A 23,828-nucleotide genomic window follows, 5' to 3' on the forward strand; every position below is an offset into this window, starting at 1 on the left:
ACATAGAAAGTTAAAGAAATATGAAGATACTCTTTTTATAAAACAAAGGAAACAATATATTTAGATTAAATGGCCGTTTTGTAACAATTCCTATAATAAATTTTTTAACATGAAGTGTCAGAACAATGAATTAGCCTCTAGTAAATTAGACTTGCATCTAAGGCTCTGGACTGGGACTCAGGATATTTGGGTGACCAGCTTTGCCTTACACTTCCTGTGTGACCATGGGAAAGTCATTTAATCCCTTTGTGCCTCAGTGACCTATATGTGAAATGGAGACTGTACTTCCCTTAACTCACTGGGATGGTGTTAGTGATAAATTGATTAAATGCTGTGAGATGCTCAGATGCTATGATAATGGGGGCTGTATAGATACTCTCTGTGAAAATCTGGGGTGGGGACAATGCCTAGGAAGTTCCTGATCCCATTCACTTCATTTCTTGTGCGGTGAGGGGAGATCCATGTCTGGAGGACCTCTCCACATATTCGGCTATGGGGTGTAATCTCTCTCTGCATGACTATTAGACATGTTGGGGCAGGAAAGCTAAGGATGGAGGTGGAGTTAAATCATATTTTTGTTGTTTCATTAAGCATTCTGCAGATTCATCTGAAAATTTTAGCTTGTGTTAGCAAAATTAAGAGACTTACTTCAAGAGAAAATTTGTTTAAATAAGTGGCAGATTCCTAACCTGAAGCATATTCCAAGATGATTCCGAACTGTACCCTTTGCACAGATCATCTAGTCTAGTAACTATCCAGTTCTTACACTCAGCAAGCATTAGAACTTCTCAAGGCTAGTTTTCACAGCAGTGCTAGCATCCCCAAAGAGGGAAATAATGAGAGGGGTATGGGCAAGACCATGCCCTCGCTGTGCCTTCTCCACTGGTCAGCAGAAATAGCCTCGTGAGAGTGAGAAGCTTATGCTACAGTCATTCAAAAGGTATAGGGGTGGTTGGCCACATTCCCCAGAGCTCATGGAGGCATTGTCAACACACAAAGTCAACTGTCAAGGTTCTTTTATGGCCCCCTGCAAAATCTGTACGCTTCCCAAGTATTTATGGACTTATCTTTGCACCACCAACTGAGGTAGGCAAGTACTATCCCCATTTTACAGATGGAGAACTGAGGCAAAGAAAAAGACGAAGTGACTCATCCATAGCCATACAAGAAGTCTGTGATGCAGTGGGAAATTGAAGATGGGTCTTCAGAGTACCAGGCTAGTTCCCCAGCTACTGACCCATACTTTCACCATGCAGTCTGTGACCTGTAAAGGGTAGAGGGTGAGAGTCAAGTTGACACCTTCCATATGGAAACAAACCTCATATCTCTCTCTCCATTCATTTTGTTCCCTCTCTGGGACAAGGGATTCCTCATGGAGATTTCTACATGAGTTCTCTTCCATGGTTTTTCATGCAGGAAGTGACAATTAGGTTTTGCCTAAATTTCCATTTTATTCAGCAAACACATTATGTGTGATTCAGATCCCCCCTTCGCAATGAATCCTAAGGTAATTGAAAGAAAGCTGAATTCTAAGTCTGAAAAGAATATTGATGAGAATAAATGTAGTCTTCAGAACATAACTTTTTAGTTTAATGAAGTAGATTGAACATGTATCTTTTAGAAGCAGTAGTTTGTCTCTTTATGACATGAAAATAATAGTGTATAACCTTATATCTAATATCAGATTGCTAAATTGAAATATCATTTCTTCAGCCTAAAAGACCTCAGAAGCACAGTGGTGTTTGCATCAATGTTTTCTATGATTCTTGGAAATCATTTTATCAGCTGCTTGAGAGAAACAGAAGCATCAGTACGTTTTACATTAAATGTGACAAAAGCATAGAAGCTCACATCAGAAATATATCTTTGAAATATAGTTGTAAATCTCCATTAAAGAGAATAACAGCATCTTGCTAGTGTATAACTTTTTCCATTAAAATATTTCAAAATACTTTTCAAGCATCATTTAAGTCTCACAAAAGTCCCCTTGTCTTTATACCCATTTTGCAGATGGAGAAATTGAGGCAAAAGAGGTTGTGATTCATTTGGTGAAGGCCATGCAACAGCAAATCAGTTTTAAATATAGGATTAGAACTCTAGAGCTTTGATTCCCAACCTACTCTAACCATTAGACACATTCACTCCCAACTAGGCCATCTTGCACATATTTATAATAAAACCTTGATATGTCACATCTTTGTCATTTGAAGCTCCCAATATTTGCCAGTGCTGTTACAGTGGACTAAGAACTCTCACTGGCTTTTACATTGTGGAAGATACAAAATCCTGTCACGCGAACTCATTCTGTATTTGCTTCTCAAAAGGAATGAGCATTGATTGTTAACAAGCATCATCAACTATACCCTCGCAATTGAAAATAAAGCTTTTAAAACTTTCAAATAGCCATAGGGATTTGGGAAGTGAACCCTAACTGGCAGCAGTGAGATTGCTCCTGGTCAGTACATTTTTATTTCATTCACCCTTTTGCAGAATTCATTTAATCACAAAGTGACCCCAGACATTAGTGCGAATTCTGTGGTGACTGGAAGTGTATTTGTATAGTATGTCAGATCAATAGGAAAAGAAAATAGTCATTTAATAAGTTACTCTTCCTAGACATTAATTGTTTAAGGAAAGATTTTTGCAAATTATGTACTGTAACAATGTCTGAGCATTTTCTGTAGACACAAGAGCTAAACTGTAAAAGACTGAAGAGATTGAATAACTGATGACACATGAGTAAAATAAAAATGTAAATATTTATTTTATTCTTTTTTCAGTGGTTGAGAAGATGCCTGGAAGAGATTAGGGAATGGGTCATGCTTCTCTTTCAAGAATGTTTTGTGAGGCCTTGCAGTGCAATCTGTATCAGATAAGGCTGATCCTTAGGGATTACTCAGACATTTTACACATATGAGAAAGCTATTAGCATACCCATGACACAGCAAAGTATTAAGCACTCAATGTTTAGGGTAAATCAAAATGCTGGTACAGCATTGACTTGAAGTATAATTATTCACAGAATTAAACAATATTAACTATCTTAGAAGTTAGTTACACTATTTAAATTGCGAAACAAATGTGCTCTACTTCAGTCTTATTAACACGCAGACATATCAAAATACCAGGGAAATTCAGAAACAGTAGATACTTAATTAAAACTCTGCTAGTAATACCTTTTAGTGATATACATAATATTATGATGATGGCATTCGTACTGGTTTGATAGTCTACTATTTCCAAATGTAAGATGAGTTTAAACTAACCATGAAAAATATGCTCCAGAATGAAATTTGGAGCACACATTTTTCATTTTTCCAATGGCCAGACCAATTTTCTATAAAAGATGCAAATGTAATAATAAAGTAAAATAAGTTTGAGGTTATAGCTTTGATATAAAATATTGGATATTGAGTATATATTGAAATGTGCTGATTGGTTCAAAATAATGTTGAACAACTTCTAGTATTTTGAGAAAAATATTACAAAATCCATGAGTAAATGCTTATGTTCAAGTTGTAAACCCCTGATTAATAGGGGTTTATTATAAAAACACCAAAACTCTTAACTATTTGTATCATTGTAATGTACATGAAGTAGTCTTTTGGGATTCTAATAAATAAAAACATCAATACATTTTTGAACTATTCATTCTAGTTTGTAGTAATGTGTGTTCCTCTGAATGTGAAACCACATTTTATTAATTTTAATACTAAAATTAATCCTTGACAGTTCTTAGCAGATTACTGTTCCTTTTGTTGTTACAGTTGTTAATACTAGATAAATAATTTAGTAATATCTTACCTGAAAAATACATATTTAAGATCACTTTACATGTATTATCTCTGTTTGATATATATTCCTTCCCAATGTATTTTCTTTATCCCAGGACCTTTCTGTATTTTCCCACAATAGCCACATAATGTAGACAGGCAGCCATAACAAGTACATTTTACAAAGGATTATGACAGAAATTAAAACTCACAAAGCATTCATATTTCTTTTAAGTAAGAAGATTGTTGGTTTCTGTCTGTGAAACCTGGTTTTATTCAGTCAGATGTAGATGCTGTCTTGCAGGACTATGAATGTTTTCAAGTATTTCTGCTTAGGATCACCAAACACCACCACCAGTTCTGCGTGAAATCTTTTCATCATGAAATGTGCATTACAAAGTATCCCGTGTGAGCAAAAGTCGCTTTTCATTAGCTGTATCATTATGGTGAATGACAATAACAGAAATATTAGTTTGGTCTTAATGCATTTTAAATGCTGTTTAAAAGTGTATTTCCAGAACAATGTTACTGCATTAATTGGGAAACAACTCTAACTTCAAGAAAGTCTTTGAAACTTTGCAGATGTGGATCACATATATTTGTCAATTAAAAAAGGAAAAGAAAAGAAAAGTTATGAGAGTTTTAGTAGATCCAGCCTTTGAAATAAAATTCCAAATCCATCTCAGTAATCTAAATGGATTAGCACAATGTGGAATAAATTATCTACACTTGGCTGCTGAATTTCATCTATAGTGAATCTTAGCTAATGTATGCAGAATAAAAGTGACACACAGATCCAAAGCATACTACCCTTCATCTGTTATAATTATTCATTTTTTCATGTCTTTGCAGCCCATTGGTGCTTTGAACCCAAAGAGAGCGGTGTTCTATGCTGAGCGCTACGAGACTTGGGAAGATGATCAGACTCCACCTTATCACTACAACACCCATTATTCAACATCTACTTCTACACTGTCCTGGCTTGTTCGTATTGTAAGTAGTTTTTTGGATCCTGCTTTTCATTTAATATGTTTACTTTGTTTCTTTCTCTAGTATATATGTACCTATATTTCAAGTTATATAAATACATTCCAATCAGAACCTCCCGATGAATGTCTAGTCATTTAAAAGCCTCACAAATTTTCCATCTGCACTCTGTCTACTAATCCCTAGCCACTGGGGTGGGGGGAGGGTCCTACTGCCCTAAGAATCAGAGGCATGCTTAGAACTTGAAGTGTGGAGGAAACTAGGACAAGTAACTAACTTAACAAAGAAAAGTCAACTCAAAGAAAAGTTTCTAAACAGTAAAAGACGTTCAACCCACTCAAGCTACCCTCTCAGTTTAATATCTGAGGTACTGGTGGGCTTTGCAATGTCATGAAGTTTAAAAAATAAAGTAAACAAAAAATACCCAACAACAGCAAACACCTTAGGCTTTATCAGACCAGTGGGGGAATTGTCTGGGTACACCGCAAGAAGGACAGGAGAAACTTGTTATGGATGTCAATCAGGCTGCAACTTTATTATATAGATGTCTGGGACTACCCGGCAGATAAAGTGTACAGTGCAGGCAAATCCATGCTTATTCAAATCAATTCTCTGGGGCTTCCGCCAGCCCCCCTTTGTTTCCATCCAGGTCCCCCAGCCGACCCATGGCTTGGACCTTACCATCCACCACCCTCGTAAGAGAGTTAAGGTGGGCTATGAGAATGGGGGTTGGCTCCCTGCCGTACCAATCAGAGGAGTCCCCAACCCCTTCCCCCGTTCTGTTCCTTTTTCCAGTATCTCCTTTTAAGTCCTTTACCAGGCCATTTATCTGGTCACTGGCTGCCTTCCCTATGGAGTACCTGCACTGAACATCCACCACAAGGAGGCACCAGCAATGTGCTTGGCTGCCTCCCCCACAACCAAGCCAGGTTCCCAGACATCTCCAAATGGCCTCTTGCCTAGCAGCCCTACTGGGGAGAAAGAACCCATTGTCCCATGTGTGATCATCAAGGGGCACCAGCAGCTGCATTGTTCTTGAGCCGGTACTGCAACAACCGCCCTCCATGGAGGTCCGTATAGGTGAACAAAGAGACTTGCCCTACCCAGGTTTCATACCTTTATGCCCTTTGGACCTCACATTCTGGGGGACAGGGGAGAGTCATTGCTGCAAAGCTGACTACTGAGCACCTTTTTTATAGCAGTTTCTGACCTCCTTGCCCCCCACATAAAGCAGAGCTGTCCTTCCTGGGTAAGGCCCAGACAAACTCTGCCCCACCTTAGTTGTGATGCAGTCATTATAGAACTCAAGTTTTATACTGAAACAGACATAAAATTATGGGCCACTGAAATTGAAGGTTTATTCCCACTGACAGAAAAATAAAATGTATATTTCCAAATGAATCAAAAACAAGTGTATATTTTCAGATATTTTGAAATGTGCACAGCACATTAAGGTACTGAAATGTTCTTTCATTTCTGGAAACCTGGCATTAAATAAATTAAATAAATCTTTATAAATGGATTAAGCAATGGGTCCAAACTACAAAGTTTGGATCCAGCCTGAACACCAGAGCAATGAGGCATAGACATAGAAATATGGATTAAAGGCTTCAACTTTATGGAATTACTATAAAATTAAATTATTATAGAATTACTGAACTTGAGTTAAAACAGCACTCTACTCCAACAAAAACAGATTGCATACGATGTATCAATAATGAGACACTGCCACCCTGTCTCACAGCCAGCCAATGGGACCTGACATGGAAAGCCAGACTCCTCCCCCATTTCCTTGAAGGAAATTGGAGACTTGAGTTGAGAGGAGCTTCAAGGTACACAAACATTGAAGACTGCACATATCTGCCATTCCATGCCAATACCCCAGAACAATGCCTGGTTATTCCACAATTGGAAGGTCCCCCAAATGACCCTTGCTACCCTGCAATCTTCACTAGAAACTAGCCACAATTTGCATTAATCAGTACTCTAACTGAACCAGCCAGGCCTCTTTTGTGTCAAGAACAAGGTGAAAACACCCACAAAACAGTTTGCAAGTTCTACCTTGTGGGAAAAACTCTTGAAGGCCTGAAAAAAGTGATTAGTTGAGCCCTTGACATCCTAGGAGATCCAGTGAATCTATCTGAAGCAAGGAAAGGGTGGAGCAACTTAAGGGCATCAGAAGCTGGCAGCTCAAATCCAGGAAGCCCCCTAAATTGTCCAAAATGGGGTGGTGGGAGCCAATCAGTCAGGGACCATGGCCCAAAGTTTGCCCCATCCCAGACACTACTACGATATACACCCTATTTCCCTCGCCACCCAACACAAATATCATGCCCCACCCAAATCCAAGCAGCAGAGTTCGGGGTGGAGGGGAAGAAACAGGATGAGGATGCTTCCCTGACCCAAAGACCTCCCTAAACCAAAGGGGTGCCTCTATTGCTCCTGTCACCATCAAAATCCAACCCTGCTGACTAGAGTGTGCATTTCCCATATTGGCAATGATAGAGTGTTCAGATCTGCGGTTATAGGACTCATCCCTGCTTAGGTTACAAGTGAAAATATTTATTATCTTTCCTCTAATGCCTGTTTCTCCAGAGTTCAGCTTTGGAAGTAGTGTCAATTAATTTGACTAGAGAATTGGACACAAGTTTGTTGAAATTTGCAGATGACACTAAACTGTTTTGATTAATAAAAAATGTGAAGGAGTGTGCAAAATTCCAGATAGGCATAAATGCTGTGGGAGATTGGGCAGCACAACAGCAAATGAAGTTCAAATTGGATAAATGCAATGAAATGCACTTTAGCAAAAATACTCTAAACTTTCTATTATCTATACTTATGGGCCATGAACTTGCCAGATCCCCTAAGGAAAAAGATTTAGATACCATTGGGGATCGCTCAATGAAGCTCTGTATCCAATGTTCATTAGCAGTTAATAAAGCAAATAGAATGCTCAGTGGATAGAAAAGGGAACAGTGAAATTCCATTGGATAATGGTGTGCTGCTTTCAGGAGTCCTGGTCTAGTTTTGGTCCTCTGGCCCTAAGAAAATTCTACAGTAAGTAAAATGTTGAAGGGCGGCAGAAATAGAGATATGGCAAGATTAAAATATGGTAGCTTTAAAACTGGGATTTTCTAGTTTAAAAAGAATTGTGTTCCAAATTACAAAAGCAATAGTAAAAAAACCACTGGCCTTCCTTTTTTCCTGGCCAATGATATTACCAGCAAGGAGTTACTCAATGAAATTAATAGCTGGCAAATTTAGAACAAATAAATGCTATTTGACATAGCACATAATAAGCCCGTGAGATTAAATGCCCTTCTACTGCATCCGATTAAGTGAGCTGTAGCTCACGAAAGCTTATGCTCAAATAAATTGGTTAGTCTCTAAGGTGCCACAAGTACTCCTTTTCTTTTTGTGAATACAGACTAACATGGCTGCTACTCTGAAACCCTTCTAATTGAGAAAAACTTTAACTGTTTTTTTAAAGGGTTAGATAATTTTATGAGTATAACATGTGTAGTTATGAAAACTACAATAATCAAATTCTGTGACTTGAGATAATTTTCTGAAAGGGTCAGGAAATATATCCCCTGCCCGCCTTCACCCTGTATACAGAACAGCACAGTTGACTTGATGCAATCTGGGGAAGTTGCACCTTCTTCTGAAACTTTGGATGCTGCATTGACCTCTTTGTCATAATCAGGACATTGGATGTGATCAACCAACGTTCATAAGCTGTGTAGTCAATTTTATATTTTCCCCAAACCATCACATGAGTTTGCATGTTTGGCAGCCTCTGTTCAAATGAGAGTGAGGAAGAGAACAGTGGATTGTTGCATGTTGAGACTGAGGTGCATTGGCAGAGCTGCCTGAGACACTTGCACTGGCCTGTCTGCTCTATGTACTGTTTTAATCAATGCAGTTACCCATACTCAAGTCATAAACACCCAATGCACACATACTGTTCTATTTAAAAACAAACACCCACTTCCTTGTGCCATTTTAGCAGTAAATTATTAATTGATTGTAGAACTTTTAATATACACTCTTGTCCCACAATCTCAGTCCACAGAAGAAAAAAACCTAAAAGCTATACTTTTTTCAAGATAACCACTATTATACTTTTAAAAAATATACAATCTTTGAAACATTATTCTCTTTCTCCTTGTACTGCTACTTTTTCTAAATGTTATCGTTTTTGTGCTGGAGGGAGTTAAGACGGGAGTAACTAAAACATTATATGCAGTGCTCAGAAAATAATGGTATTTTTGTTTTATATTTTTTTCATTTGCTTGTGATGACAGGGTTTCTTGAACATTTTTCATACTTCATTTATCATTATAATCAAGAGTAGCCTTAGGCATAGGCTAAGTAGTCTGGTACTTAAGGCAATGTGTCTGGGGAAGAAACACTAGAATAGTGCTCGGACTGCACTGGCTGTTGCGGTTGGGCCAGCTCCAACATCCTTTTTTCTGGTGGTGGTGGTCAACTCCACCAACTCCCTTCTAAAAGGTGTTAGAAGTTTCTGCTTAGTCATGAACTATGAGTGTCCACCTCTCATATGCCCAAGAATCTTTAGCTTTTTGGCGTTTGTTCAAGAACTTTAAGAGTACTTCTTACACATGACTGATCAGAAGCTGAGATATTGTTCTGAGAAGGAAATGACGACAGATGACCTCGTACGTTTCTGAGTGAGCTGGTGGGAAGAGGAATACAGGGAGCAATTAGTAGGGAAAATACCAAAATCTATCTTTGCTTAGGGTAAAGCAATTAACCTGAGGCCAGTCTTGAGCGTTATTTTACCAAATAACCTCTTTAATATATCTTAAAATCCTAATATATATTAGATCAAAGAGTTCATCTCACTACAAATTCAGGGTATAGTTCTCCCAAACCCCAGGGAAAGAACTTGTTGGCTATTAAACTGCTGTATTTGATGATTGCTATATTCTTCTTAAATGTTGCTAAATTATTCATGTACTGTGAATACATTGTGTGATTCACATATGGTTCCTGTACACTGTCTTCCTCCAGTGTTTTTAAAAGAGCGATTTCATTTGCATATTTGCCTACTAATTTTGGCCTGTATTCAAGAAAAGAGCGCCTTTTGTTTGTCTGAAAGTTCTTAATATGAAGACTCTGCTTCTTCTTCGAGTAGTGTCCCTATGGGTGCTCCACTGTAGGTGTATTTGCGCCCCTGCGCCTCTAATCAGAGATTTTTGGTAGTAGTGACCGTTAAGCCTGCACATGCATTCTCCCCTCCCTCATGGTCTGCCTACAAGCTATCTAGCACTGTACAGGTGACCCCCACTCAGTTCCTTCTCAACCACCTTTGGCCTCAAACAGAGCAAGCAGTTGTCCCTTCCTTATCTGCATCATTAGCATAAGTAGTAGTTGTTTTTGTTTCTTTTGTTCTCCTTAAATGTTAGTGTTTCCTTTTTGTTCCATTGGGATTAAAGGGGGGAAAAAAGAACTTTTGTTTAAATTGCCTGCTGTGTCTGGGGGGGGAGGGGTGGCATTAAAAAGACTCTTAAGTTTTTTCAGTTAACAAAAAAAGAGGAAAAGAAGACTTTCTTCTGCATTCCTCACTGCTAGAGGGTGATAGCCTCGCACCCAGGGGCATACCCGGCTCTCCTGGCTCCAAGAGATGTTTCTCCTGCAAGGAGTCAATTCCTGTAACAGCCAAGCCATAGGTGCCGACTCCATGGGTGGCTCCGGGGCTGGAGCACCCATGGGAAAAAATTGGTGGGTGCTCTGTACCCACCGGCAGCTCCCCGTCCCAGCTCACCTCCGCCTCCTCCCCTGAGCACGCCGCCACTTCCTGCTTCTCCTCTCTCCTTCCCAGCGCTTGTGCCGCAAAACAGCTGTTCTGTGCTGCAAGCGCTGCGGGGGAGGGGAGAGGAGAAGGAATGCAGCACACTCAGGGAAGAGGCAGGGGCAGGGCGGGGATTTGGGGAGGCGTCCAATAGGGGCAGGGGGGGCGCGAGCACCCACCGGCACCAACAAAAGTTGGCGCCTGTGAGCCAGGCACTCTCACTGTGGCTGGTGTCCGGGAGACTCCCATATCCCTCAGAAATGCTTCCCCTGCCAAGCTAAAGCTGCAGTCTCTCAGGAACTGGGAGCTGGAGTTAAAACTCCTCTTATGGAGAAGGCACTTCAGTCTCCAGTGTTGACCCCAGATCATCCCTAGAGCCTTTAACTTCAAATGGGTTAGAGTCATGGAAAAAAACCCAACACTCTCCCCCTGTAAAGGCTAGAAAAAATGGGCTCTGAGTCGTTGGCCAGCCAGAGGGGTTCCCCAGTGGGCCACCTTGCTATCGATGACACCAGCAGCTCTGAAGCATGGTTCCCAGAAGGGGGCCTCCATTGTGAGCTCTGCTGCACCGCCTGGAGAAGCCAGGGGCTCAGGCTCTGAGGCAGCTGTACCACTCCCCCACGGACAAAGACAATTACCATGCCATCTCTAAATGAGGGTCACAGAGAGAACTTTCAGTACCAGCTGTGACAAAACTCCCATCTAGGAAGTACTCTGCACCTTCTCAACCTTCGGTACTGACAACGTACCACAGACACTCTCTGCGGTACTGAGTGAGCCACGGTACTGCATGAGCTCCAGTATCCTGGAGACCTGATGGTTGGGGAAAGAACCACAATCCCCGTTACTCAGTTCCAGGGCCGCAGTAACCAGGGGAAGGCAATTACCTTACCGTCTCTAAAAAAGAGGCACTAAGAAAACTTTTGCTACTGGGTGCGACAAAACTCTCATCTAGAGAGTGCTCTGCACTTTCTCAACCATCAGTACCGACAAAGTACCACCGACACTCCTCTGTGGTACCGAGTGAACCTATGGTTCCGCATGAGCTCTGGTACTCTGGAGACCTGATGGTTGGGGAAAAACCGCAATCCCCATTACTCAGTACCAGGGCTCAAAAGCAGAAGCAGTCAGCACCCCAATCTGCAACCTTTCAGACCACCTTTTCTGAGCTCTTTTAACGGGTTGGTTGAGGTCCCGAACAATTATTCCTTGCAACACAGCTGCCATCTACAGAACTGTCACGCCCCTTCAGAAGTCGCCTGGCCCTCTATCACAGCAGTTGGGAGAATATCACCTCTGACAGATGAGTCCTAGAGATTATTTTGAAGGGTTATGGCATTCAATTCATGTCCCTCCCCCATCCCAACCCTCTTCAGAGACCATTCTCATGATAACTTACTTCATCAGGAAATAGATCATTTTTTATACCTAGGGACCATAGAACCAGTCCTGGTGCAGCTCAGGAGCAAGGGGTTTTACTCCCATTATTTCCTGATCCCCAAGGCGAAAGGAAATTGGAGGCCCACTCTAGATCTAAGAGCATTAAACAAAAATGGATAGGCAGAGACATTCAAGATGGTCATGCTAGCAGCCATTATTCCAGCTCTAGAGCAAGGAGAGTGATTTCCAGCCCTCAACCTACAAGATGTCGACTTCCATATCTCAATACAACCATAGTACAGGAGATTCCTACAGTTAACCTTTGGGCAGGACCATTATCAGTACAGACTGCTCCAGTCAGGATATTCTCCAAGGTTTTCTCCATCATAGCAGTGCATTAACCCCAGTACAGCGACTGGAGTTTATCAGCGTCAACCTCGATGCAGTACAAGTGAGAGCATTCCTTCCATTACACAGACTCACAGACTGATGCCTCCCTAATAGGCTGGGGAGCTTATCTACACAACCACAAGGTTCAGGGCAAGTGGCCTTCCACAGAAGTAAGTGACCCTCCATATCAATCTTTTGGAGCTAAGGAACATCTGTGCACCTTTCTGCCTTTCATCAAGAACACCCACACAAAAGTCATGATGGACAATGTAACCTGTATGTTGTACACAAATTGGCAATGGGATGCCAGATCTCCCTCCCTCTGCATGGAAGCACTCAAATTTTGGAATTGGTGTAACCATCAAAATGTGTTCATCTCAGCTGTCTATTTGCCAGGGATACGGAAAGTGACAGCTGACAGTCTCAATTGGAATTTTTCTCATGACCCTGAATGGGAACTGAACTCAGAAGTGCTTCAAGATATATTCACCCTTTGGGGAACCGTGACTTACAGATCTCTTCGCTACTTACTGGAACAAGAAATGTCCTCATTATTGCTCCAGGGCCAGCTTGCGGAAACATTCATTGGGAGATGCCCTCATCCTCCCATCGGATGGGGACCTCTTATATGCCTTTCCCCAGTTTCCTATTCTATCTAGTTTCCTCTTCTATCTGTTGAAAATTCAGTGAGACAAAGCAAGAGTTATTTTGATTGCACCTCCTGGCCAAGACAAGTCTGGTTTCCTTACCTGACACAAAAGGCAATATGCCCTCCAGTTCCTCTTTGGCCCATTCCTCTCAAAACCATGAGATGATCCTTCACCCCAACCTGCGAGTACACCTCCAGGCTTGGCTCCTTCTTGGTTCTAAGGCTTAGAGGCAGAATGCTCTGGTGAGGTGAAAGACGTGTTGCTATACAGCCCAGAGTTGACCACTCAGTGTACTCACCTACAATATTGAAACAATTCCCAGTCTGTTGTCATCCTAAGCACATAGACCCAACCTCATCTTCTCTCCCTCTGATTTTACACTACGTTTTAGACTCAAGAGATCAAAACTCTCAGTCAGCTCCCTTAAGGTACATCTTGTGGAGAAAATGGCTTTCCACCACCAGGTAGATGGATGCTCACCCACTGACACATAGATTCCTTAAGGGCACTGGAAATCTCTGCCTGCTTGTAAGACCATCCACTCCAGCCTGGGATCTTAACCTAGTTCTCAGGGCTTTGACTAAACCTCCCTTTTAGTCAATGGCAGCTTGCTTTCTCTTACACCTGTCCATGAATACAGCATTTCTTATTGCCATCACCTCAGCTAGCTGCATAGGAGAAATAGCAACCCTGATGGCACACCTACCGTGCAGTCTTTTTTAAAGACAAAGTAACTCTGAGGCTGAACCCAAGTTTCTCCTTAAAGTTGCCTCCATTTCCCATATGAATCAACAGATCCATCTTCCTGTTTTTTTCCCCAAAACCTCATTGTGACATCAGGGAGGCGATTCTGCATATGCTAGCTGTTAGAAGAACATTAGCATTCTGCTTGGACAGGACTAAGGACTTCAGGAAGTCCCTTAAACTCTTCCTTTCACTTGTGGAAAGATTCAAACACTGCACAGTATTGGCTCAAACACTATCCAAATGGGTCTCTGGTTGCATTAATCATTGTTATCAAGGGCACAACCTGCTGCCTCCATCCAGAGTCTGTATGCACTCCATGAGATCAATTTCTACCTTGGTCACATTTCTTAAAGATGTCCCTATTATGGAAATCTGGAGAGCAGCAACTTGGGCCTCTACCCACACTTTCGCAGAACATTATGCGATCACTGGAAATTCAGAATCTGATGGCATCTTCAACTCTACAGTACTCTCTGTAGTAACAGACTCCACTCTGAAGTCCCAGCCTCCAGTGATGGTTACTGCTCGGGAATCATCAACAGAGGAGCACCCATAGAGACAATACTTGAAGAAAAAGAGGAAGTTAGTTACCTTGTGCAGTAACAATGGTTCTTTGAGGTGTGTGTACCTCCCCTCCTCCCCTTTACTTCAGAGTTCTCCATAAGAGCTCTGCAACAGAGAAGGAATTGAGGGGAGTTCGCCCATGCAGTGCCCGATAGCCTCTAGGCAGACCATGAGGGAGGGAGAGCACATGTGCCGGCTCAGCGGACACTGCTACCAAAATTCTCCGATTAGAGGCAAAGGGGCGCTGATACACCTACAATGGAGCACCCATCGGGATACACATCTCGAAGAACCATCATCACTGCATAACATGAGTAACTTCCTCTTATTGACTGAATGTACAATACACAAAGAAGTACTCACTTCTTATATTAAGCTAATATCTTGTCATTATTATTATAGTTGTTGTTTATTTAGCACTAACCAAGAAAGAAGAGGGCCAGGTACCTGCCTTGATGGTCTTGCCATATAAATCTGACAAGTAACATAGTGAGATATAATAAGACCATAGGGAAGAGAAAGAGGAAACAAGGAGAAAGAATGAAAGAAACTGCTTGCAGGATAGTGTTATTTTCAAGGATTAAGATAATTATTTTGTTTCATGATTTTCTCTTGTTTTAAAATACTTTAATGTAGTTATATGTTAGAGAGGGGGTAGATGGTGCCAAAGAGGAGACCAGTGATGGCAAGATAACCAAAATAAGTGAATTTTGAGGAAGTATTTAGAGAAGAGAGAGCACATAGGGATAATAGAGTGTTCCCAGCACAGGGAATGGCATGCCAAAAAAGAAAAAAAAGCAGTCATGAATGGAAGGAAACAAAGGAAGTGAGGGAGAGAGGGGGCAAAGTGAAAAGGGAGAAGAGAAGGAAGAAACTCAAACTGTGATCAGAGTTCTCTATAGTGTGGAAAGCAAGAATAAAGACTTTGGGACAGATGTGTAAAGAGATAGTAAAAGGGCATTAGGACTATGGGGGGTAATATGGTCAGAATGGTAATTGCAGAAGATGATTTTGGCTGTAGCATAGAACCAAGGAAGAAGAGCTGTAAGTTGATAGATAAGGGATAAAACAAAGGTTTACTAGTTAGGACATAGAGGAAGTGGTGGATTTGGGAGCTGGTGATAAGATTTGACAAGAGTTGTGAGGGAAGAAGACTACGTAAGAATGAAATATACCAAGGAGTTTGCAATCTTAGGTCAAGGAGTGTAAATGAGTTGTCTGTGGTCAAATGGAGTAAAGTTGAGCTCAATTTGTAGATTGAGAAATTGGCAGGGCACCAGGAGGAGATGTTGGAGATACAGGATTACACAGAAGGGACAAAAAGAAAAGGAGTACTTGTGGCACCTTAGAGACTAACCAATTTATTTGAGCATAAGCTTTCGTGAGCTACAGCTCACTTCATCGGATGCAGAAAGAGGGGACAGAGAGAGAGAGACCAGTGAATGTGGTAGCTAAATCCATGGAGCAGAATGAGTTGCCCAAGAATGGGTACTGTGAGAAAAAGAAGAAAAAAATGAGGGGGGAAGGAGGAGGAAGAGGAATTACCAAAGTGTGCTGGGAGCTAGGTGGTCAAAGTAGGAAGAGAACAAAAATAGTACAGAGTAGAAGAAACCTAGGGAAATAAAAGGAAAGAAAGAAAAGAGAAGAGGGATAGATCCACAGTATCAAAGACTGTATGAGAGGTTGAGGAGAGCGTGTATAAAGAAGCAGGTAATTACTACCATGAAACTGTGATTTGTGGGCTTCAGATATGTATTGGGACTTCTGGACTTAGCAATTTGCATGCAGAACATAATAGTTTGGGTTTTATTTATTCTTTTTAGGTATTATTCTTAATTCATTTTTTGAAATGGTAAGTGTTCTACTTGTGTCCTGTCTATTATAACTTCTTCCTTTCTGGCACTGACAGACGCAATCATGCTCCCTTCAAGTCAATTCAAAACAATGTTGTTAAAAAAATCTCTCTAGCTCATCACTGTGACAATCACCCCCTCTCTGCATTCCACCACTGGTTCACCCTTCTCTAATACGTTGGACTTTTCTTACTTTCAGTGCCTTTCAGATCTTGTCCCTGACTCTATCCACTCTTATGGTGTCAATAGCTTTCACCTCCATTCTGCTACTGATCCAAACCTTCATTAGATGCCACTTAAGAGCAACTCTGATATTAACAACTTCCAGTTAATACCAGCATTTGTTGTGAACTAATCCCATCTTTAGTGTTAATGGCATACAGATATTGGCAATAGCATGCAGCTTATGGGAAGTTTTGGAGGAAGAAAGGCCCCGGCTGCAGGCAGGTTTGCAGCCAGGAAAGGAAGCGGTGGGATGTGCTTTCCCTGGCTACAGCCCTGCAAACCTGCCTGTGCCCTGGGACTGCACAGGAGATAAGGCGCTAGAGCACCCACCTCCTGCCCGATGAGGGAGCCCTGGACAGAATCTTGGCATTGTGGGCTGGGCGGGGAGGCTCTGGGCAGTGCAGCAATGGGGAAAGTGGCTATAGCCTGGGTGCCAGGGCTTTCCACAGGGCATGGGGTTGCTGGGAGCCTGCAGAGCTGCACAGTATTTCTCCCCACTGTTGTCCTACCCACAGGGAGAGGCACTGTGCAGCTCTGTAAACTCCCAGTGGCACTGCTGCTGCCCTGGACAGTCTCTCCTTCTTGTGGAAAGGCCCTGTCATCCAAGCTGCAGCCTCTTCCTCACTGCTGCCCCACCCACAGGCAGCCCATGAAGGCAAGTCCCGGTGCTTCCTTCCCTGGCTGCAGCCCCACAAGCCTGTCTTGCACTTATTGGGCAACTGTCAGATAATGGCAACTTTTTGCTGGAAACCAAGGGGTTGCTAATAAGTGGAACATATTACAATGAAAACAACTGCCCCGATACGTCTTAAAATCTTTTGGTATAAACTCTGGGACACGTCATCTCATCTCCCAAGAATACCCTAAAAATTGATACAGCTTAAAGGTCAGTTCAGCATGATGAGACCTCATCAGAGTTGTTTACATCCACTCACGAGAGTGGTACAGCTGACCCAGAAACTCTCCCAACCCGAGATAATATAGAATAAAAGTTATACAATTAAGAATTGTTAATGCTAAACAGAATAAAAGCAGTTAATGTCTAGTTAACCTCTATTTAAACTAATACATTGTACATTTTAGACTGCATTCTGATAATAACCTGAGAGTTTTCCTATCTACTCAAGCCAAGGCTTACTTCAGCTAATGCAAGGTGTTATGGGATACTTAGTATAAGTATACAGGATTATAACAAAGGTACAGGCCAATTTGGGCTTTATAACTGCTATACTAATGCATCATAATATGTTTACTTAAATGCTTGGAATATATATTGTGGGTAGTGTTAACAGCATAATATGTATGTATGCTAACCATCATACATTAGTCAACACTATAGAGCGTAATAAAATATCATTTTTCAAAAGCAACTATTAAAATAAAATGATTAAATTAGTAAACTTTATAGTAATTACAAAGTGAATTACTGTAGTATTGTTCAGTTTAATGGAGACTATTGGACCACAGTGACAAAATTAGTTCATATCTTTATATATGAAATGATTAGTTAACTTAAGAAGCTCTTGTTATTCAAAGGGGAAAAAAGCACAGCCTAAAGTGGTTGTGAGACATAGCAATATTACCCAATCTGAAAATCTGAAATATCCAGACGTCTGTTGGGGTGAATGTCAAGATATTATTGCCTGAGATCAATTGGCCTTGAGGAACAACAGTCTTGATGTTCACCAAAACAAAAAATCAGACATAGTAGAGCATGCATTTTACATACATCCTGAAAGTCTTCAGTGTGGCCATGAATTTCAAGTGTAGCCTTGGTTCTTTTTGTCTGCTGGTTTGCGATGGAGGGTAGGTTTGGTTGGTTTCATGGAAGAAATTTATGGTTTCATAGAAGAAATGTTTGGCCATTTTGAAGATATTTCCAGATGACATGATTATGATTAAATCTATAAAGTGCACTTCGTTAGGAGCACATGCATCCCAACTACTAAGGGGCATGAAAAAAATCTCATAGGTTTGCGTGGGTAACTCTTTCCCTGTTACTGTGTTCCTCCTCAGTCTGTCATTCTCCAAAAACTGAAACAAAGCTGGTACAAATCTCCATCACAGAAGCATTGATATTTATAGTACACCAAGCACCACAAAGTTATCAGCTAAGAGTTTCCAGCACTGTATTTGAAGCCAGACAATCCTACAGCCTAATTCAGTTGTTTGTTTTCGTGAGACCTTGGTCTAAATATTTTCATAGACTTTGTGCCATATAAGTTATCTGCTTCAGTAAAAATGTACAGTAACGTAAAAACAAAGGAAGTGCAGGACATTTGTTTTCAAACTTCTATCCTGTGATACTAGATCTTCCTGTTTTGTTCCTTCAGCTGATTTTTGAAGTCTCCTGGCTTCTTTTTTGTGTTGTTTTCATTAAAATGTAAATATATGCTGTAGTTAGGTGCTCTTGAATAGAGATTTAACTAACCTGACAATAGATTTCAGAAAAAAACAACCCACCAGCTTTACAGGTACATACTAATAGTATGATAAAAATCAGCCCAAGTTAACACAATTTATGGACACATTTCAATAAAATCCATTACTCAGTAGTAAATACATTGTGATGACCATTGGGATGATGAGATAAAAAGTTTGCCTTTCCCAGGTCCACAGCCCTGTTGTTCTCATTGAAGCTGACCTTTAACCTGCATGTTCTTTTCATATCTGACTGTTGTGGAAAAGTGCCAGTTTGTGTGAGTCTATCTTAGAATGTGTGCACCTATGGTGTCATTGATATAATACAGTGGTGCAAGTTAGATTTAACACACGGAGACTCCCCAGATAGTGTAGATCTCGCCTTCAATATGTAATGCAGTAGAACAGATGTAGACATTAAAATTTTAAATTTCTGCTTTATAATAGTTGATTCTTACTAGTAAACAAATAAGACAGGGTATTTGAAAAAGTTAAAGATCTGATCCAATGTCCATTGAAGCTAATAGGCTTTCAGTTAAACTGAGTGGATATTGAATCAGGCCCTAAGTCAGTAAGAGCATCTTTAAATTCCTCATATTGTACTCACAGTAGAAAGTGTACAACAATAGCCTATTCAATAATCAAAAAGAGTGCATATGTGTGATGTGGACAATATACGTTAACTTTTTAATGTCCTGATATTTGTGTGTGTAGATTTGCAACCTTAGCACATTAAAATGGGTTGCACTGTGTTAGACAGGGAGATATAGGATTTTGCAAGTAAATTTTGTTGAGCTCCACAGAATTACTCAGGATATGCAGGTAACTGAAAGGCAGACATTAGAATGGATTTTAAATGGCGGGCCACAACTTTATTACCTTAACGCAAGATACAGGTGATGTACACTCACCCAACTCTCACACTAGACATGTAACTGTGTCCAATGGAGTTTTATGGGACTCCCACCATACAACCAATAACTACAAATCCTAGTCTTCTTTGCCCCAACTGTACCTCCACGATGCTGTGAGGAACTGCGTTAAAGGAGTGTTACTGAGGTTGCAGAGTCAAGCACTAAACAATTAGGAAATGCCAGATTAATGGTTGCTGATGCAACCTTAATTTGGCCCTTTTGTGTGTCCAGTCTGTGCACTGAATGAGGCCGGGGACCTGTGGAAAAAATAGCATATGATCATGTACTTAAAGCGTGAGCTGAATTTAGGTTGTAGGGGTCACCTCAAACCTGCAATTTCCTAACTTTTGAGTACTTTATGTTGCAGTCTAAATAATATTCTTTTAACATACTTTTTTACATGTAATTTCCTAGGTAAAAATAATTTCTATTATGTGTGACTGTAACAGTCCCTCAGCGCCCTTTATTATCAGTGTGGTTTGAACTTTGAGCCTTCAGCACTGTGGCAGACTTCTACCACTTGAGCTTCAGGACTTACTACATTAGCTGGCAGCATGAAGAAGCTGTTATCCTAGCATAGGGGGTTGGAGCACTGGTGCCATATGCGAGGTTCAGAGGGTGGACAGGGGGAGCTCGGCCTGCCTCTTTTTCTCCCATTCCCAGACATGGGGGCTCTAGTCCTTGTGGTGCCCTCAGAGGTGGGTATGAGTTACTGGGACCATGTACTGGATCTGAGAGATATGGGGATACAGGGGATCCTGGTGTGGCTCTCTTACCTCCTTCCAACCAGGAGTGGAGGAACATCTGTCCCAAATCATGTCCCTGTGTGGGAGATAGGACACTTGGGCAATGACTGGGTCTGGGGGATGATCGGGTAACCTGCCCCATCTCTCTGTCTCTCTCTCGTCTCCTCATCCCCGGGAATTGTGAAAGTGCGTGCCACATGAGATGGGATGCTGGATCCAGGGAAGTGGTGATGTCATTGAAGGAAGCCCACCCTCGCTCTTTTCTTCCTACCCCCACACCACAGCTGCTCTGGCAGTTCTCAGGCATTCACAAAGATAGGCACAACAGGTCATAGCAGAATAACGTAATAGGGCACCCTGTAGTGCTCAACTATTACAGGTTTAATCCTTGACTGTGAATTTTCTTGCTTTTGTATATTTGTCTCAGATGCTTAAAATAATGTCATGGAATTTTGGATTAATGTTTTTACATAATTTACTGTAACTATATCATATTTCTGGCTTCTGCTTTTTTTTTTTTAATCCATCAACTGCTTCGGATTTCAGCATCCATCAATAAACTGTTTCCCAATGGTCTTCAAATCAAATTAAAGTATAAATGTAAAAAAAAAAAAAAAAAAAAGATAGGCTGGGGCTTTTAGAAAGCAGGGTTAATAAGATCTAAAGTTCACAGGGTCAATAGGATGGAAAGTGGCATAGTTTGCAAAACTTGCCATTGTAAGTATTACAGAATGCTTTTTCAATTGTAAACCAAAATAAGAATGGTCTTTAATTTAAAACATGTAATGTGAATCCACTGGATACTTATTTCATACATGAAGGTCTCCAGGTAAAGCAATCCAAAGTGCTCTGATGGACACATCAAAGTTGAAGTTGCCCTCCCAAGTTTAACTCTGTTCCTATCTGCATTCTGATTGTCTGGTGTTATGACAATGCTCAGCAAATGTGCCAGTGTTGAATATTTTTTATCCTCACTTTAATATGTGGGAGTCAATTTTGTCAAGGTACAAATTTTTTGGTCAAGGTCCAGACGCCAGAGAAAATACAAAAATAATAATGAAAATAATAAGTAAATAAAAAGATTTCAGGGTCCGTTCAAAAGTATCTGGCAGTTTGTATTTGGCCCTTGGGCTACCCCTGCTTTAATATGTGGTTCTCTGCCTCATTGTCGCTTCCTGTCTGACTCCCACAATAACGAGGTGGGAAATCCTCTGGACTATTTACTGTGCAACATGTATTAGGGTCCTGAAACCAAAACAGTATGTGATTATTTTAATTCAGACTTTATTGGGAGCTTCAAAGTTGCATGGACAAATATGCATGGGGAAACTTGCCATTACTAGGGTTTAGAGTGCCTTTGCTCTGCAACCTGCATTCCTTTAATGTCTTTTTGTGTGTGCATAATTTCCTAGGCATTTAAAAGAGAAAAGGATAGAATTAAAATTCCATCATTTGGAATTATTTGCTAGACAGCAGGAAGAATATCATATCCTATACAGTATAATGGGTTAATATACTCATCTTCACAGACACTGAGGAGTAAGGCCAGGCTCCCAGGCTGAGAACAAGTAAGGAAATCTTCATCCTTGTAGCTGTAGCATCACACTGGGATGTCATGTTCAATTTGACCCCCCTAACAGTTATCTACTATCACACCTTTTGAGAATTTAGTGCTTTCTGGGATACAGTCCTTTTTTGTAAAAATGTTTAAATTTAATAGTTGCTATTTTATCTAATGGTTGATATGACACAAGTCAGAGGCACAAACAATAAGTGGGGAATTAGGGAGATGTGTATATAGGTTACACAGTGACTTAGTTATACACAAGTCTTGTTCTGATGCATGTTCCACAGCATAGATAACATACCGATAACAAATAGAGCTAAACCAGGGGCAGGCAAACTTTTTGGCCTGAGGGCCACATCGGGTTTTGGAAATTGTATGGAGGGCCGGTTAGAGGAGGCTGTGCCTCCCCAAACAGCCAGGTGTGGCTCAGCCCCTGCCCCCTATCCACCCCCCTTGCTTCTTTCGCCCTGATGGACCCCCGGGACTCATGCCCCATCCAACCCTCCCTGTTCCCTGATGGTCCCCCCCGAGACCCCTGCCCCATCTATCCCCCCCCACTCCCTGTCCCCTGACTGCCCCCCCCGCCACCCCCTCCAACCCCTCCTCTCATTCCTGATTGCCCCCTGGGATCCCTGCCCCATCCAACCACCCCTTCTCCCTGGCGCCTGCCCACCCCTGGAACCCCTGCCCCTGACTGGCCCCCGCCATCCCATCCAACCCACTCTCTCCTTCCTGACTGCCCCCCCGGGACCCCTGTTCCCTGCCCTCTGACTGCCCCGACCCCTATCCACACCCCCACCCCCTGACCACCACCCTGAATTCCCCTGCCCTCTATCCAACCGCCCCGCTCCCTGCCCCCTTACCACACTGCCTGGAGCACCGGTGGCTGGCGGTGCTACAGCCGCGCCGCCCAGCTGGAGCCAGCCACGCCACCATGCAGCACAGAGCACCGGGTCAGGCTGGGCTCTGCAGCTGCGCTGCCCCAGGAGCTCCCAGCCCCGGCCCGCCCCCAGAGAATTGCGCCAGCGGCACAGTGAGCTGAGGCTGCAGGGGAGGGGGGCTAGCCTCCCAGGCCAGGAGCTCAGGGGCCAGGCAGGAGGGTCCTGCGGGCAGGATGTGGCCCGCGGGCCGTAGTTTGCCCACCTCTGAGCTAAACCCTTCGTAGCATATTTCTTGAAGATATAGAATCCTAGTTTGGTAGAGTGTATCATAGCTGTTCAGAATAGCATAATATAAAAAAATAAAATGATGGCATTCATTCATTTATTTTGATTTTTAGTGTCCTTCCTTGGCTCTGAGTTATTTATCTTTATATTTCACTCATTACCATGAACAAAGAATCAATATTTCATAGAACAAAATAAAATCCATACCTCATTCAATCAGCTGCCCCAAAAATAACAATAAAGCCAGACCCCTGCCCATCTTAGTAACCTGTCAAAAGCGTCACCATATCTCCACCCCCAATCCTACCAACTGAGAAGAAAACAGGCATAGACTGTGGCATTATATGAAAATAAAAATTGTGTAGGTGCTTTCATGTGATCTAATTTGAATGCACAGTCTTGTGCTGTTCAGATCAGGCATAGTAATATATGTAACAAAGAGAGTGTTTACGGTGATTTCAATGGAAGTCATACCAGAGCATACCTGCCTGCCAATTATCATGGCAACAGTAGTCTTATGACAGAGTATGCAATATTGTATCCTTCCATTCCAGCAATCAGATTTGTATGGTGCAAAATTCATTACCAAAATAATTGTGTGTGTGTGTGTGTGTGTGTGTGTGTAAA

At 41.7% G+C, this 23,828-nt stretch overlaps 1 protein-coding gene across 7 annotated transcripts in view; it reads left to right on the forward strand.

Annotated features, from left to right (window-relative positions):
* The window catches only part of NBEA (neurobeachin), an 837,833-nt gene that overhangs the window by 718,523 nt on the left and 95,482 nt on the right, over window positions 1-23,828 (forward strand). For all 7 annotated transcript variants that reach the window (XM_027833036.3, XM_043531828.1, XM_043531837.1 and 4 more), the window contains one exon: window positions 4,626-4,766. In XM_027833036.3, the coding sequence (XP_027688837.2) occupies window positions 4,626-4,766 (141 nt within the window). The remainder of the gene's footprint in view (window positions 1-4,625; window positions 4,767-23,828) is intronic.

The sequence above is a fragment of the Chelonia mydas genome, chromosome 1 (genome assembly GCF_015237465.2).
Source record: "Chelonia mydas isolate rCheMyd1 chromosome 1, rCheMyd1.pri.v2, whole genome shotgun sequence".
Lineage (NCBI taxonomy): Eukaryota > Metazoa > Chordata > Testudines > Cheloniidae > Chelonia > Chelonia mydas.